This window comes from Sorex fumeus, unplaced genomic scaffold, assembly GCF_029834395.1.
Source record: "Sorex fumeus unplaced genomic scaffold, SorFum_2.1 ptg000122l, whole genome shotgun sequence".
Classification (NCBI taxonomy): Eukaryota; Metazoa; Chordata; class Mammalia; order Eulipotyphla; family Soricidae; genus Sorex; species Sorex fumeus.
This window is the reverse complement of record NW_026606179.1, coordinates 7,310,283-7,328,311: the sequence shown is the minus strand read 5'-3', so window position 1 is coordinate 7,328,311 and position 18,029 is coordinate 7,310,283. Positions and strand designations below refer to the sequence as shown.

The 18,029-nt window shown below is 46.0% G+C and overlaps 1 protein-coding gene across 2 annotated transcripts in view; it reads right to left on the bottom strand.

The window, feature by feature from the left end:
• Window positions 1-13,706: 13,706 nt before the first annotated feature.
• Window positions 13,707-18,029, bottom strand: part of ZNF329 (zinc finger protein 329) — a 28,622-nt gene continuing 24,299 nt past the window's right edge. Inside the window, exon 2 of one of the 2 annotated variants that reach the window (XM_056136373.1) lies at window positions 13,707-15,874. In XM_056136373.1, coding sequence (XP_055992348.1) covers window positions 14,262-15,857 — 1,596 coding nt within the window. In that variant the 5' untranslated portion in view covers window positions 15,858-15,874 and the 3' untranslated portion in view covers window positions 13,707-14,261. The remainder of the gene's footprint in view (window positions 15,875-18,029) is intronic. The other variant, XM_056136372.1, reaches the window with a different exon arrangement.

The following is an 18,029-nucleotide window of genomic DNA, read 5'->3' as shown; positions in this document are numbered from 1 at the left end:
CCATGATGTACCAGGGAGAGAACCTAGTATGTGCTCAGCCCACTGAGTTACCTCTCTTGCCCCCAAAATTCAAAGTCTAACAGTACAAAACACACAGGGAATTCAATTTCCAACAACATAGAAAGGTTAACTATATGGCCTCCTCCAAAGCAGATGAGAGATGTGCGAGCCCAGTGTTAGGATGGTCCTGTCCTGCAGAAGCCACTGTAGGGTTCAGCGGAAGGCTGAGGCCTACCAGGGTGGGGACACAGGGGAGAAACTGCTCTCTCATCGGTTCAGTTTCAACCGAGGACAATTAGGAAGAGAAACAGCCCAACTCTCAGTAAACACTGGGCACACTGATTGGCAAAAGCCAGGAGGTCAGGGCTCCGAGACACTGCCCTCTGCCCCGCTCTCTCAGCACTGCTCATCTCAGCCTTCACAGTCGGTTCTGCAGTGGGCACTAACACCCCACTCTCTAGCCCTCTATGGCCTTGCTTTAAGACTGCTCTATCATTAAAAAAAAAATTTTTTTTTCAAAAAGCCATCTGAAAAACCCTCAGTGGTGCCAGTTCTACGAAAGCATCTGTATCTGTATCTGCCCCCTTCAGGACCACCACTCTTCATGATATGGTTCGGACTCAGCCATAAGGGCCACAGCGCAGGACAGAGACCAGACCCTGTGCCTTGCGCATGCCCGGCGCGCTCCAGCCCGCAGAACCCTCTTCCAGGAAAGGCACCCTCGTTCCCGGGCAGGAGCAGAGCCCGGACTCACCCCAGCCCACACATGCCCCGGATCTCGCAGTAGGGGTGCCCCACACCCGAGCCAAATGTCACATTAGAGGCAAACCCCCTCAGGTCACACTAGGGGCGCCCGTCCCTGTTACCCCCACTATGGCCACTTCTCTCCCGAGCCTGGCTCTGCATCCCGGATCCCTGCACCTGCATTCCACATCTCTGTATCTGCTTCTCCTCTACAGAAGCGCCTTGACCCTCCCAGTCCCCGCCCCGCCTCCTCCCGCACCCCGGGAACTTCCCGTCGCCTCTTCCCACTTCAAGGATTTCTCTTCCTCTGCTCCTCCCCGAACGCCAAAAGAAGATGCTGGCGCAGCTCACAGCATGATGACTGGAAGCTCGGTCGCTGCACACCACTGCGTCAACCTCGGTTCAGCCGTGGGCTCGGCGCGATGGCGGACAACTGAGCGCTCTTGTGCACCACACACAGCCCACGACCCCAACTCCCACAATGCATAGGAAGGGCAGGGCGAGCTGCACTGGCAGGGCAGACAGCCAATCAGAGGCGGCGCTGCCCACGCCTGCCGCACCGTAGCTACCATAGCAACAGGGCAAACGGGGAGGGAAAGTGCAAGAAAGAACTAAGCGGGACCACGGGAAGCAACGGAGATAAGAGGAATCGATAAGAAAGAGACTAAGAGAGGGTAAAACAGTGCCGCAGAGACGAGTGGCAGCAACCTAAGAGTTTAAGGATAAAGAGAGATGCAGAGAGCAGTCCCGGGTCTGAGATGGAGAGGGAGACCTATGCAGTAGAGAGAGCCAAGAGTAACCGGAATGAGGAGGGAGGAGTAAACCTGAGCACAGCTTAGCCGGGTGCCCCCTAAAAACAAAAAAATAAAGTTGCCTCGAGCAATCTACAACAGTCACCAGTAGTGTGACGCGTCTGAGTCTTCGTTTCTCTGGAGTAAGTGCCTGAGTGCAATCACACGCCCATCCAGTAATCAAGCACATGTTTAACATTGCCAGAAACTGCCACTCTTTTCAAATTTGCTTGTGAACCAGTTTCTCCACATTCCTACCAGACTCTGGTGCTTTTTGTTTGTTTTTCCAGCAGTGCTCAGGGCTTACTCCTGACTCTGAGCTCAGAGATCACTTCTGGAGGGGCTTGGGGTATCACATGGCCCTCCCAGATGGAGCCTGGTTTGGCCACATGCAACCCAAGTGCCCTGACCGTTATACTATTGCTTCAGTCCTGGTGTTCATTTTTATTACAGCCATTTTGACAGATGTGTGATAACTTTTTGTTATTTTAATTTGCATTTTAAAACATGCTTGAGGACCACTGAGGCTCCCACATGCAAAGCTTGCCCTCCAACCCTGTGAGTCACCTACCTGGCCTTACAGTTTCCCTATTCTACGTCTACAAAAGACCTCACTGGAAGTTAGATAGGAATTGCATTCTGTACATTTCCCAAATTTTCTTTATGGGGGCCTCCCAAGCTCTGTCGGGGGTAGTGAGGGGACAACTTGAACAAGTCCAGTAGACTCCACTGGCCTCTCTGAGCATCTCACACTGTAAATGTGGTTTGACCTCTAGTGGACTGGGAAATGCTAGCTCTTCACAATTCTATTAGTCATACTTCTTGATAAATCTATACAACCTGTCTGTGCCCTTGTGTTTGTTATCCCTGCTGTGGGAAAGAATAGCCCCTGGAATGACTGCCCCATATCCAAAATGACCTGCTCCTTTCAGTCCAAAAGTCTCGGCCCCGTGTCCCTAAGAAGTCCAAATCAGGGCCCCTAGCAATCCCACTTGTGCCCAACAAAGGAAGGACATAAAATTTGTTGCTTCCTCACAAAGGAAGCATATGAGACCTTGCTATCAAAATGAACACTACATGGGGATGGAGTGATAGCACAGCAGGTAGAGCGTCTGCCTTGCACGTGGCCGACTCAGGTTCGATTCCCAGCATCCCATATGGTCCCCCAAGCACCGCCAGGAGTAAATCCTGAATGCAGACCAGGAGTAACCCCTGAGCATTGCCTGGTGTGACCCAAAATGCAAAATAAAATAAAATAAATAAATAAAACCCACTACAGCTCCCAGGGGACCTGGTGACACAAGACGGAGTGTTGCAAACACTGGTGTCGGAGGGCAAGTAAGAATGGGGATGGCAGGGCTGGAGCAATAACACAGTGGGTAGGGCGTTTGCCTTGCACGCAGCCGACCTGGGTTTAATTCCCAGCATCCCATATGGTCCCCTGAGCACAACCAGGAGTAATTCCTGAGTGTAGAACCAGGTGTAACCCAAAAAAGAAAAAAAAAGACTGGGGATGGCCTATGGGAACAGAAGGCCCTGTGAGTCCCCAAGAGAATGGTTATCTGAATGGCTTAGAGCAAGTAACTGTGGGCAAAAAAAGCACATCACACCCACCACATGACCGTGAATGGCAAACTTCTGCCAAGTCTATCCCTTGGGTGAGTGGAAGAAGCTGTAACATGGGGTAGAAGCTCTAATGGTCTTGAGTCCAGAATGTAAAGCCCAAATAAGGCAGAGACCTTTTCCAACAGCTTGCGGGCTAGAGATGTATCAAAGTGGAGTAAGTCCCGTGTGACAACATTCAGTTGTATTTTATAGCAGCCAAAGCGACCAAGACCACATCAAGGTACAAAAACACTAATTGGTATAAATACATACTGGGAACATGAGACAAGATTTTGTAATTATGGAGTTATCTTAGAATATGAACCCCAAAAATGCATATACATGTGTCACGGTTCTGGGTGGGGCGTCACCGGTCTGCACATGGAGACCAAAGAGTCCCCTTGGTGTGTTCAGGCCCCATCACCATCCCCCCAGTCGGCCGATGGTGGTGGACAAATGAAGGAATGGGGGACACCAGGCTGTTTGGTAATCAGTGGCTGTTTATTCAGTCTCACAGCATTTAAGTTATAGAGAAATCACAGTTGAACATTACAATACACAATGAACAGATGCAAAGCCCATCTTTCAGGGGAAGTTCTAGGAGATACTCAAGAACAAAATCTCATCTAAGTGCTCAGCATTCTAGATTCCTGCTAGGAGATCTGTCGAAGGGCAGAATTCCATCTAAGATTGTATTGCTTTCTGCTTTCCTTAGCCAGAATCCATTTAAACAGTCATCTTAAATTTATGTCTTGGGGCCAGAGCAATAGTATAGCGGGTAGGGTGTTTGCCTTGCACTTGGCTGACCCGAGTTCAATTCCCTGGCATCCCATATGATCCCCCAAGCAGCATCAGGAGTAATTCCTGAGTGCAGAGCCAGGAATAACCCCTGAGCATTGCTGGGTGTGACCTCCCCCCACAAATTTACATCTTAATGTTTCTAGTCACTTAGTATAAACAGAGTAGCACTGTAGCACTGTCCTCCCATTGTTCATTGATTTGCTTGAGCGAGCGAGCACCAGTCATCGCACAACAATTTGTGAGACTTGTTGTTACTGTTTTTGGCATATCAAACACATCAAGGGTAGCTTTCCAGACTTTGCTGTGCAGGTAAGATACTCTCCACGAGAACGGAATAGTCGAACACAGGTCACCCACGTGGAAGGCAAATGCCCTACCCGCTGTGCAATCGCTCCAGTCCATGAACACAGTAAAAGACATATTAAGCTTTAAAATGGACATCTTGATGTGTATCCCAGACTACAGTCCTCAGGCCAGGTTAGTCTTTCCTAACCCCAGCAGGGTCCTTATTCAGTCACTCACTTTTAGGTCATGTCAGATTTTGTTCCATAACTGTGCTCTTATTATACTTCTTATGGCGCTTAGCCTATCCCTCTTTGATGGTTTACCATGGATCCATCCTTATCCCTCACCAGCCCCCTTTTGGGGTGTTAGGAACAAAGGGTAAGTGAGGTGTAAGTCAACTAAATATGATGGATGGCCAGGAGTAAATAATATTCAGAGTCAATTAACTCCCATGTTACAAAAGCATGGCATGAACTGTCTTCCTGTGTCTCTACAAAATGAACACTGCTCTAAAATAAACTATGTAAAGGACATAAAGGAAAGAGAAAAGCAATATTTCACTTACATTTACAAAATCCAGAGTCCTTAGAAGAATTTTACTTCACAAGTTACAGGGTCTGATTTGAGAATATACACGATTAACAGGGGAAGAACAGCACAAAGGAGAGGTTAACTATGAATACAGAGGACTGGGAATGCCTGATGGAATTGGGTGTGCCTTGGGAGCACTGTGGTGGAAGCACTCAGTAAACCAAAGCTCGCTGGGGCCAGAGTGATAATACAGAGGGCAGGGTGTTTTCCTTCCTCGTGGACAATCCGGTTCTATAGCCAACCCAGATTCAATTCCTGGTATCTCATATGGTACTCCAAGCACCACCAGGAGTAATTCCTCAGCGCAAAGCCAAGAGTAATCCCTGAGCATCACTCAGTGTGACCCAAAAAGACAAAAAAAAAAAAAAACCAACAACTAAGCTCCCTGTGGGGAGAAAAAGGACAAATCAATATTACTTCTTAAAATGCTTAGAACTATAATCCAACATATGTCAACCTACTACTCATATTCTGAGTTAATTTACTGCTGTGGGAACAATCCTGTATCACTAGTCCTTATTAGCTTCTGCCTTCCTTCAGCAATCATCATGGCAAGTCTAATATCTCCATAGGTCCATTAAGGTGTCAAATCACCTCTTTTTTTTTTTTAAGTTTTTTTTTTTTATTTATTGAATCACTGTGGGAAAGGTTACAAAGCTTTCAGGTTTATGTCTCAGTCATGCAAATATCAAACACATTTCCCTTTACCAATACTTATTTTTTACCATGAAGAACCCCAATAAAACCCCACCCCCCACCCCTCCCCGTCCCTGTGAGGCAGATGAATTCTAGTTAACACTCTATCTGCTTTGATTAGATTCATTGTTTCAATAAAAGATTCACCACTATTATTTAGAGTTTACCCCCCCCCCCCCAAATCAGACATGCTGAAAAAGCATTGTGAAGTGATTTGCTTTCTACAGCTGGGTTCAAGAATTAAATGTTGGTTTTGGATTTCTGCTCTTTTACCTATTGACCCTGGAAGTATTTCTACTGAAAGTCAGATAGTTAAGAAATTGGTTTCTGTGTTCTGGAGTCCTGGCCGTGCTGGAGAGCCGCTCGCGGGGGGCAACCGGTGGCCTCGGTAGGGCGTGAAGGGCGGAGCGAAACGCCCCCCTTCCCATGAGGTTTTAGTCGCCCCCACACTCCCGGCTCATACCTGCTGTCCACAAGGCTCCCATGTGGCCGCCATCTTTCTTTCCAGAGAGGAGAGGGCGAATGGTGCAACACCCTTTCCCCTCCGGCAGACTTGATGGCCTGGATCAATGCATAGTCCGTTCACTTTTCTGCTCCAAGCTGCTGGGTTCTGCATTAAGTCCTTGTGCTTCTGGGGCCGTGGCCGTGCTGGAGAGCCGCTCGTGGGGGGCAACTGGTGACCTCGGTAGGGCGTGAAGGACGGACCAGAACGCCCCCCTTCCCATGAGGTTTTAGTCGCCCCCACACCCCCGGCTCATACCTGCTGTCCACAAGGCTCCCATGTGGCCGCCATCTTTCTTTCCAGAGGGAGGAGGGCGGAAGGGAGCAACACCCTTTCCCCTCTGGGCAGAAATGATTGCCTGGATTAACGCATAGTCCTTTCACTTTTCTGCTCCAAGCTGCTGGGTTCTGCATTAGGTCATTGTGTTTCTGGGGCTGTGGCCGTGCTGGAGAGCCGCTCGTGGGGGCAACTGGTGGCCTCGGTAGGGCGTGAAGGGCGGACCGAAACGCCCCCCTTCCCATGAGGTTTTAGTCGCCCCCACACTCCCGGCTCATACCTGCTGTCCACAAGGCTCCCATGTGGCCGCCATCTTTCTTTCCAGAGAGGAGAGGGCGAATGGGGCAACACCCTTTCCCCTCCGGCAGACTTGATGGCCTGGATCAATGCATAGTCCGTTCACTTTTCTGCTCCAAGCTGCTGGGTTCTGCATTAAGTCCTTGTGTTTCTGGGGCCGTGGCTGTGCTGGAGAGCCGCTCGTGGGGGGCAACTGGTGACCTCGGTAGGGCGTGAAGGACGGACCAGAACGCCCCCCTTCCCATGAGGTTTTAGTCGCCCCCACACCCCCGGCTCATACCTGCTGTCCACAAGGCCCCCTTGTGGCCGCCATCTTTCTTTCCAGAGGGAGGAGGGCGGAAGGGAGCAACACCCTTTCCCCTCTGGGCAGAAATGATTGCCTGGATTAACGCATAGTCCTTTCACTTTTCTGCTCCAAGCTGCTGGGTTCTGCATTAAGCCCTTGTGCTTCTGGGGCTGTGGCCGTGCTGGAGAGCCGCTCGTGGGGGGCAACTGGTGACCTCGGTAGGGTGTGAAGGACGGACCAGAACGCCCCCCTTCCCATGAGGTTTTAGTCGCCCCCACACTCCCGGCTCATACCTGCTGTCCACAAGGCTCCCATGTGGCCGCCATCTTTCTTTCCAGAGAGGAGAGGGCGAATGGGGCAACACCCTTTCCCCCCGGCAGACTTGATGGGCTGGATCAACGCATAGTCCGTTCACTTTTCTGCTCCAAGCTGCTGGGTTCTGCATTAAGTACTTGTGCTTCTGGGACTGTGGCCGTGCTGGAGAGCCGCTCGTGAGGGGTGACTGGTGACCTCGGTAGGGCGTGAAGGACGGACTGGAACGCCCCCCTTCCCATGAGGTTTTAGTCGCCCCCACACCCCCGGCTCATACCTGCTGTCCACAAGGCTCCCATGCGGCCGCCATCCTTCTTTCCAGAGAAGAAAGGGCGAATGGGGCAACACCCTTTCCCCTCCGGCAGACTTGATGGCCTGGATTAACGCATAGTCCTTTCACTTTTCTGCTCCAAGCTGCCGGGTTCTGCATTAAGTCCTTGTGCTTCTGGGACTGTGGCCGTGCTGGGGAGTCGCTCGTGGGGGGCAACTGTTGACCTCGGTAGGGCGTGAAGGACGGACCGGAATGCCCCCCTTCTCGTGAAGTTTTAGTCGCCCCCCACACCCCCGGCTCATACCTGCTGTCCACAAGGCTCCCATGCGGCCGCCATCCTTCTTTCTAGAGAAGAGAGGGCGAATGGGGCAACACCCTTTCCACTCTGGGCAGAAATGATGGCCTGGGTTAACTCATCGTCCGTTCACTTTTCTGCTCTAAGCTGCTGTTTTCTGCATTGAGTCCTTGTGTTTCTGGGGCTGTGGCCATGCTCCAAACTTAACTCTGATTTTCAGGGAGAAAGATTGGGTGGTTTACTTCTCATTGATCACTTTGTATATAGAGAGATGTCGCGCGGCCGCATAAGCGGCCGCGCGGTTTTGAGAAAAAGTCCTCGTTCCCGCATACTCTAGCTGTGTTTGTAGAGGCTTCTGGTCACCAGGGTTCCATCTGGGGGAGGCGGGATGCGGCGCCTACTCCATCTGGAACTTGCCGGTGCTCTCGGCTCTTTTTGGAACCTGTTTTTTCTTTTTTCTTTTCCTCCGGGATCCCGCACCCTCCATGTGTTCCTTCTCTTATTCTGAACGCTTCCCAAATCACCTCTTGATAAGAACTACTGTTTTACAGAATAGGCTAAAGCATAAATACATACTGGAATATTAAATAGCTGTGAAATTAACTACATGGAATTAGAGTATGCATAAATCCAGCTCATGAAATAATGCCGAGAAACACAACATACATTGTTACTATAAAATAGGTGGCCCCCATGGGTGGCTTAAGTGAGGTGGAGAGGAGATGGTCTTTCTACTGATCTGCCTCTGCCACCCTTAGGTCCTCTTGGAAGACTAGGACTGATAAAGTCCGTGGTGAGCCCCTGTGCATCTGGCTCTGTGCCAGAGCCCCAACAGCCCCTGAGGTGGCTGTCAAGCCACACTTGACGTCCGCTTGTTCTTGGCATAGGAGATGATCCCTGCTACCCAGTTTCTCCAGAAGCCATGGACTACGGTTGGGAAGAGGAACTGCTCTGTGTAAGAAAGTCAGTCTGAGGACCTCACCCAGAATTTACCAGGTTCTTATCTTGCCTTGCAGAAAAGAATTTCAGAAATAGACAAACAGTGAAATAAAACATTTTATTTGGAGGCTTTTAGAAAGGAAGAGAGAGAGAGAGAGAGAGAGAGAGAGAGAGAGAGAGAGGTGCTCAAGCGGGAACGCAGGCTTCTCCAAAGGTGGAGAGAGCACCTACACACATCCCAGTATTAGATATGGAAGCATGAAATTACACATCTCAAGAGGGGAGATGCGGGCGCCACACGTGCTTAGGCATGCTTGGGCAGCATATGCCTGCCCATCCTTTGTTCAAGGTGGCTTTTTCAGGATTTTTCCAATCCGTCCCCAAGTGGGGCTTTCTAGCTAGATAAAAATATAGGGTTGCTAAGCGAGTAGAGTTGGGAGTGGTTGTGGTCACTGATCCACTTTGAAAACTCCTCTTCTAGACCTTTGTCCGTGCTGAATCTTCTCTCTGATGGTGAGTCCACCCTTCGCTGGTCTGGGCTAGCTAAGGTTTAATTAGATTAAAGGAAGTTCTCAAGTAATTTCCTCAGGCCCTTTCTGTAGGGATGGGTTCAGTCTCCTCAGGGGCGGCTGCAGGAGGTCTTACCACATCTTGCTTTCTGTATCCACTGTATCCACAAGGTGGGTCAAAGTTAAAACTGGTGGCTTTAATACTTCCCAGAAATTTCACTGCCAAGATATACGGAGACCCTTACCTAATCTACCTGCCTGAATCAATACCACATATAAAATATACAAAAGCAAAACTCTGAGATTACCAGTCAGGATACTGTTTACCCTTGGGGCCAGATGGTAGGGGAGGCATTGCAGGTGAGTCAGTTGACAGTTATATTCTGGACTTTGCTTGAGTGTTGAAGACACTTAGCCCTGCAAGATCACTTTTGTAAATTTCTGAACAACCTCCTGGAGAACAAGTGTCTCAGGTTCTCTATAATCCAGCAGTCATCTGCCCAACATATGGGTCCTATCTGGAACTTAATGAAGGCTCTGACTAATCCTCCATTCCCAGGAACTCCTTACCCAGAAACATGTTTCTCTATACTATCAGGGCAATTCTCTTCTCCCCTGTTTCTATTTCCTAGTCCCATTCAAGAATATAGTATAGTGGGTAAGGTATTTGCCTTGCATGTGGCTTATCCGGGTTTGATTCCCAGCATCCCATATGGTCCCCTGAGCACCGCCAGCAGTAATTCCTGAATGTAGAGCACCAGGTATGACCCAAAAAGAAAAAAACAAACAAACCAAAAAAACTACCATAATGATTCCTGAGCACGGAGCAAAGACCTTGCTTGATCTACTCTTATAACTTGGCATGATAGGTAAAAACCCTAGGCCAGAGCAATATCAGAGCAGGTAGGCTGCTTGCCTTGCCTGGTTCAGATACCTCATATGGGCTCCTGAGTTTGGTAGGATTGATTCCTGAGCATCACTGGGTGTGGATTCCCCCCCCAAAAAACCTATCAAGAACTTTCATGTTATCTGGACTATATTTTCTCAGTTGTTTTGTCTAGAAGAGTATTGCAGCATGAATGTACACATAGACATAAGTGAGGGGGGGCCCTTCAGGAGACCATGCGGTGCCAATGACTGAACCTGAGCCTCTTTCATAAAAGTTTATGTTCTACTCATGAACTATTTGTGCTCACCTTTACACTCCTGGTTCCAGCAAAAACCCAATCCAAGTTCTGTCTACCCTCTCACCCAAGAGAACTGGAGAGGCATGGGCAGAATCTGGCTGAATATGAAGATGACGTATCAAGGATGAGACCACACAGTGTTTGCACAATGAGAAAGCTAATCTAAAGTCAGAGATTTCCCAAGGCTACTGACTGGTTCCACCCCTTCATTTAAGGTTACTTCCTTCTCCTTTTCTTCTTTTCTCTCCTTCCAGTTCCTTACTAAAACCTCTGTCCTCTTCCATTCTCAGTTATTTCTGGCTTGAAAACCTAGTGAAGTCAGGTCATTTGCAGAAAAGGGGCATACTTGAAAAGCAAAGAACTTGGTGGGGCCGCAAATGTGTTTAAGACTTCTCCCTTCTTCCATTTAACATTGCTGGTAAAACGCCATGTGACAAGCACAGAACAGTAGTGATTTAAATGCATGCCTCATGGTGGTCCCACATAGAGAAAATGGCATCTTGGAACTCAACAATAACTTCCACAGAAAATGATTAAATAAAAACCTATGCCAAGGAAGGAAAAAAAACAGCTGCTTTGTACATGGACCAGCCTATTTTCACTTCGATTGTCCATATACTGATGGCAAGTGGGAACTAGGTTCTCTCTTTGTGATTCTTTATGGGCTCCTGGATCACAGAATAGCAGAGAAAATTCTGAGAAGACTGACCAGGTTTCTAACTCAGATCTGAAAATGTCAATGGTGTTAAGCTTAACTTTCCTGCAACAGAAAATAATTACCAGAAGGAGGCAGCCTGAGCACTGGGGCTCTGACACCAGCTTATGCAGGACCACCATAGCAGTGCCTCAAGAGTAAATTGCCAGCTCATCATAGCTCTCTGTTCTGCCTGCTTCTACCTATTTTGAGACTCACCATCTCCTCAAGATGACACCCCCTCACTCCCACCAAATCCAAGTCATAAAGAAGAAATTTTTCTAAGGCTCTGAGTCTGGGTATGCTAATTTTGTGAATTTCCTCCAGGATGTCCCACTATCACTCAGGTTTATGGGTGGTCTGTGACCTGATAGAGCCCCTTCTGACAAACATACATAAAACTCCCAGATTTATTTCCCGTTCTGGGGAGGCCACCCTGGCAGTGCCTGAGAGACCTGTGGTGTCCAGGATAAAATCCCAGGTTTTCCTCATGCAAAGCATACACTCAGCTACCCTGGCAACGAAATGGCCCAGGTCAAAAGGCCACAATACTTAACTATAAGTTAAGAGTATGGTCATGGACAAATTCTTTCATGATCCAAAAAGTAACGACGAGATTAGGAATCTGCTAGGGTTAGGAAAGACTAATCTGGCCTGAGCACTATAGTCTGAGATCTATAGCGAGATGGCCCCAGGAGATCAATCCTATAAGTTTAATGTATCTCTTACTGTGTCCATACAAAATGACTAATATTATGAATGCTTATATGTTTGTTGAACTAGGAGATGAGAAACATACCCATTGATGGAATTTCACTCTTGGGTGGTCATCTTACTGAATGAGAATGTCCTAGAAGAAGCTTCCCCTGAGGGAAGGACTTTACCTCTATTGATTGAATGAGCACACCTACATGTAGTTATTACCCCAACTCCTCATGCTTTGGGAGATACAAAGGCTGTAAGAGTGGGCTGGAGAGGCAGAAGCAGGAAGGAGAAGTATGAAGGAACAGGATCCAAGAGAAGGATGAAGGAGATTGGGGAGGCAGAAGGAGAATCAGAGAACGGAGATGAGATTGGAATAAACTGCAATTGATACCAACCAGTCTGGCCCTTGTTTCCTCTATCCGCTGATCGCCATCAGCCGCATCAGGGTGGGAGAAGTGGTGCAAGAACCACCGAATGCAAATGGTGAGAGAGAGCAGCCGCAGCCCTTTGAAATTCATTTTTTGAATGCACATTAAACTATATTTTTTTAATTTGGGGACCACAACTGGCAATGCTCAGGGGTTACTCCTGCATCTGCATTCAGGAATTACTCTTGCAAGTACTTGGGGGACCATACGGGGTGCTGGGGATCTAAACATGAGTAAGTTGCATGCAAGACAAGTGCCCTACCTGTGGTACTCTCTCCAATCCCAGCAGTTGTATATTGTTTTGATATGATTTTTTAGGGGGAAGGGAGGACACCTGGCAATGTTCAGAGTTACTCCTGGCACTGCACTCAAAAATCATTCCTGGAGTTGCTCAGAGGAACACATGGGATGCTGGTGATCGAACCTGGATCAGCAGTGTGCAAGGCAAGCGCCTTTCCCACTGTACTATTACTCTAGCCCCATTATTTTGATAAGAAAAAAGAAAAAGGCTAAGAGCCAGAGCAACAGCACAGTTGGTAGGGTGCTTGCCTTACATGCAACTGATCTGGGCCCAATCCCCGGCATATGGTCCCACAAGCACTGCCAAGAGTAATTTCTGAGTGCAGAGTCAGGAATAATCTCAGATCATTGCCAGTTGTGCCCTGCCCACAAACAGCAACAACAATAACACACCAATGTACAACTTGTAACAAAAGGTTAATTATTCCCCTAAAAAAAAGAGTTTATTTTTTCACTATCAATTTTCAATCTATAGCAGAAGTACACATATCTTTAAATGACTAAAGTTACAGTAAATTTTTTATTTTAAGTGGTATTGTTGGTGTCTGCCATGTTAAAGCATTTTGAAACTTGGCGACAAAACCTTTAAAGTTCAGACTGGTTACACAGGACACCTTAGAAAGTCCTCAACAACAATGAGGATATGTAATAACAAGCATAAAATCTTAGTATTTTTTGTAAACAAAAACAGCATACCGTATTCGTTAGTGGTAGCCCTTTTCATCTTAGTATAAGCCTCTTTCATTCTTCTTCAAAGAGAAAAAATTCACTGTTCATTCATATTTGTCCAGTTGCCCATTCTGAAACATGTTCCCAACTGAATATTGAAAGTAGGTAAAGAGACATACCTGATAACCTTTCATTATCTGTATTGCAAACCATAAGGCCCAAAAGGAAAGGGAGAGAGGAAGGAGAAGAAAGGGAAATGGAAGAGGGGGAGGAAGAGGGAGAGAAGGAGAAGGAGGAGGTAGGGGAAGAAGGGGAGGTGGAAGGAAGGAGAGAGGGAGGGGAACAAGGAGGGGGGGAGAGGGGAAGGGGATGGGTAAAGAGAATAAAAGAAAAGTGCCTGCCATAGTAGCAGGTGGGGGAGGGGCAGGGAGCAGGAGGTAAACAGACCTTTGGTGGTAGGAAAAGTACATTGGTGAAGGGAAGAGCGCTGGAACATTTTATGACTGAAATGCAATCATAATCAACTTTGAAAATGTGGATATCACTGTGACTCAACTTTAAAAAAAACTGAAATATATCCCCAGCATCTAAAAGGTCAACAACACATTCAAAGAGCAAAATTTCTAATTCTCTCGTTGCTGTATAGTGTGGAATCTTTTACCAGAATAGCTCTGCTATAGAAATGAGAGTAAGAGTTCCTGCAGAATGGTTCCCTCAGAGATTTAACTTGATCCTATTAAGAGTTTGCTCAGGTACAAAAAGGTAAATACAACTATTAAAGAATTCTCATATAAATTACGTAGCAATCAAAAAACATTACAGTTTTTAAACATTCTGTTATAAGAATAGGTGGGTATCTCAGGGAAAATTTCTTCTGACATTCACAAGTTTAATCCAGTGTGCATGCTATTATTTTTGCTATAGACGGAATTATCCCTAGTGTTTTTCCCTCACATTTATTACCACCTACATTTTCTGCAGGAGTTACCAAATGGACTTTTCTCCCGACTGGAGAAGTCATTCTGAAGACATTATTTTTAAGGAGAGCCAGACAAGAACTGAGTATGATGCACATTCATTATGTTTCTGTGCTTTGTTCGCTAGGGTGTGCTCTTTGGTGTCGGATGAGGGATGAATTCCTTTGGAATGTTTTTCCGCACTGCAGACAGTGGCTGGAACCTTCCCTGCTATGCAGTGTCTGATGAACTGCCAGATGAGAGTTCTGCTTGAAGGATTTGCCGCATTCTGAACATCGGTAAAGGGTCTCCTTGATGTGAATTCTCTGGTGCTTGGTTAGACAGGAGCTGTCTCTGAAAGCTTTGCCACATTGATTACACTCATAAGGCTTCTCACCAGTGTGAGTTCTCTGGTGTCGGATGAGGCCAGCAATATTTCTAAAAAGCTTCTGACACTGGTCACAACCATAGGGCTTCTCACCAGTATGAATTCTCTGGTGCCTGATAAGGTAAGCACTCTCAATAAAAGTTTTCCCGCATTCCTTGCACTCATAGGGTTTCTCTCCAGAATGGATTTTTTGATGCACAATGAGGTGAGAGTTACGGTTGAAGGATTTACCGCACTCTACACATTCAAAGGGCTTTTCTCCAGTGTGAGTTCTCTCATGCTGGGTGAGATATGAACCATCTCGAAAAGCTTTGCCACATTTGCTACATTCATAAGGTTTCTCCCCAGTGTGGATCCTGAGATGCACCGTGAGGTGAGATATGTCAGTGAAAGGTTTCCCACACTCATTACATCTATATGGTTTTTCCCCTGTGTGAGTTCTTTGATGCAAAATCAGGGATGAATTTCGGTTAAAGGATTTGCCACATTCTAGACATTCATAAGGTTTCTCCCCAGTGTGAATTCTCTGGTGCTGTGTCAGAGCAGACCCATCACTAAAGGCTTTCTCACATTTACTGCATTTATAGGGCTTCTCTCCTGTATGAATTCTTTGATGTACAACCAGGTTGTAGTTCTTGGAGAAGGATTTTCCACACTCAGTACAGGTATAAGGTTTCTCTCCGGTATGAGTTCGGCGGTGCAAAGTAAGGGAAGAATTCCTTTTGAAACACTTGCCACATTCAGTACACTTGTGTAATTTCTCTCCAGAGTGACTCCTCCTATTTTCATTAAGAGACGAACTAAGGCTAAAGATATTCCCAAAATCCTTATCTTTATACAGTCTCCTCCCTCCTTTAATTGTTTTTTGCTCACTAAGAGGGGCAAAATGTTTGAAAGATTCAACACTTTCCGTGTATTTACAACATTTCTCTCTCATTTGATTTCTTCCAAGTTGATTAACTCCCATAGAATAGCTGAAGGATTTTCCAGAGTTGTCATTATCACCAGATCTCTTAGATATGTAACTTTTCTGACAATTGTGCAAGACTGGGTCACAATCCAAACTTTTGACATCTGAGTTATATATATGGAAACCATTTGTTGCAAGGTCTGAGCTTGCAATAAAATGCTTCCCAAATCCAGGATATTCACAAATGGCTTTCTGAGTCCCTGATTTCTCCTGACTTAAAGCTGATTGCTTCAAAGGTCCCTCCTGGTTCTTAGATTCCCAGTTCTCACCTAGAATGGAGAAATGTAAACTCTCTCCCTTAAATCCTTCCATTGTCTTGTGACTAGAAATTTCTTCCTGAGGAAGATCTTGAGCTGTCATAATCAATCTAGTATCCCCTGTTGAAAAGTAGAACATGAAAAGACAGACTTAAGTACATGAAATTGGATTGAATAATGTGAGGACAAGCATGTAGGTATACCAAGCATGTAGACGTGCTATTTTCACCTGTTTTCTCTTTTATTTACATCTGTATAAAGGGGTAGATACGTGAGTAAAAGATTGTGGAAATAAGTCCAAGAGAAACACACAGCATTTCTAGAGAAAAGTAGCAAAAATAGTAATGCGAGCAAATATTACCAAAAGGATTAGCTTTTGGCTGGAAGCATGGAAGATGGCGTATAGATGTCATATCTTACTGAAATCTGAGTCATATATATGGAAACCTCTATAGAACCGTGAGTCACATCATATGCAAGCTTACCCACATTACCCACTGCGCATACCAACAACCAGTACACATTTTCAAAGTCCAATCTTCACAATGTGCTTATGATAGTACTAAATGAGCAAGTCTCACCTCAGTTTTATAATCAGACTCTTGCCACATGCATTGGACACAGTACAGGTTCACAGACCTTAAAGTTCTGAAAGGTCTGCATCTTTCAATGACTGGAATTCAGAATTACTACGAGAATTAGCATAGATGCTAGGTTTAAACTACAGAACAGACAACTTCCTTAAGTGCCTGCTACTGTCTTCACCATTACTGTCTTTTAACACCTTTCTTCTCACTGACTTCATAACAGCAACACAGGTGCTTGTCCATATTGCTTTACGAAAAATTACAGCCCTACCTCAGAAAAATTAGTTTGTTCAGTTTATTGTTTTGGTTGTGGGCAGTACTTAGTGCTTACTCCCAGTTCTGTGATCAAGGATCATTGTCTGTAGGTCTCTGAGGAACTCTGGAGGGTGCTGGATAGAAGATTGGGATCAGGACATGCAAGGCCAGTGTCCTACCTGCTGTAATAGCTCTCCAGCCCAGGGGGAAAAATTTTTTTTTTGAATATGGGTGGGAGGCCCAGAGCACTAGTGCAGTGGGTAGGATATTTGCCTTGCACACGGTCCACCCGGGTTCTATTCCTGGTATCCCACATGGTACCCCAAATACCACCAAGAATAATTTATGAATGCAGAGCCAGGAATAAACCCTGAGGATCACTGGGTGAGACCTAAGAGGCCAAAAACAAATATTAAAAATAGGAGTGGGGGAAAGATGCTATGTCTAGTGATAAGAATTCATGTCTTACATGTGTGAGGCTCTTGCTTTGAGCCCTAGCACAGAAACACACACATATACACACATAAATACACACTTGGATAAAGATCTAAACATACAAATCAAAGTTTATATATAAGCTTTCATGATTGGGGTAGTCCTTAGAGTAGATATAAAAATCAAACTAGGGACAGGCAGTTTCCTGTGTCTGCTACTGTCTTCAGGCTTAACATACATTAAACAGAAATACAGACCAGAAATAGCACATTTGATTTCAACAGAGATGTAGCTAAAGTAATATAGATTTCATGTTATATATATGCAAGGCTCAGAATTTGATTTCTAATACTGAAAATACAATAAATAATCACTAAATATCTGGGAGTGAAAAGAAAAGACTGTTTGCTTTGCACACAGACAAACTGGGTTCAATTCCAGGCACCTAATATGATCCCCTAGCCAACAAAGAAAGGAATAAGCCCTGAGTAGTACTGGGTGTAGACCAAAGAGAAAAAAAATCCTACTCAAAAATGGGTAAAGAACAGAAAAATTGCATTTAACTGAGGAAGAGAAAAATCTCTCTAAGAAAAATATACCTTCATTCTCACCATAATTCAGAAAAATGCAACACAAACTTTAAAAACAGGGGCAGAGCTATAGGACAGAAGGTGGGCCACTTACCGTGCACAAGGCCAATCTGTGTTCATCCTGGCACCACATAAGGTCCCCTGAACGCCATCAGGAATGATCCCTGAGCACCAAGTCAGAAGCAAACCCTGAGCATTGCTGGGTGTGCTGCCCCAAAATAAAAACTACCAAAAAAACTTTTAAAAGAAACTCTGCATATTTTAGATTAAATGAAAATTAAACTAAGTGTGATATATAGTTTGGGCAGGCTTAGGTGATCAGTCTGCTTAATGGTTGTCAAGGCATAGAACAGGTTCAATTCCCTGACCAGGAGTCCCTCTTAGGCATTTCAGATTTAGAAAGCATCC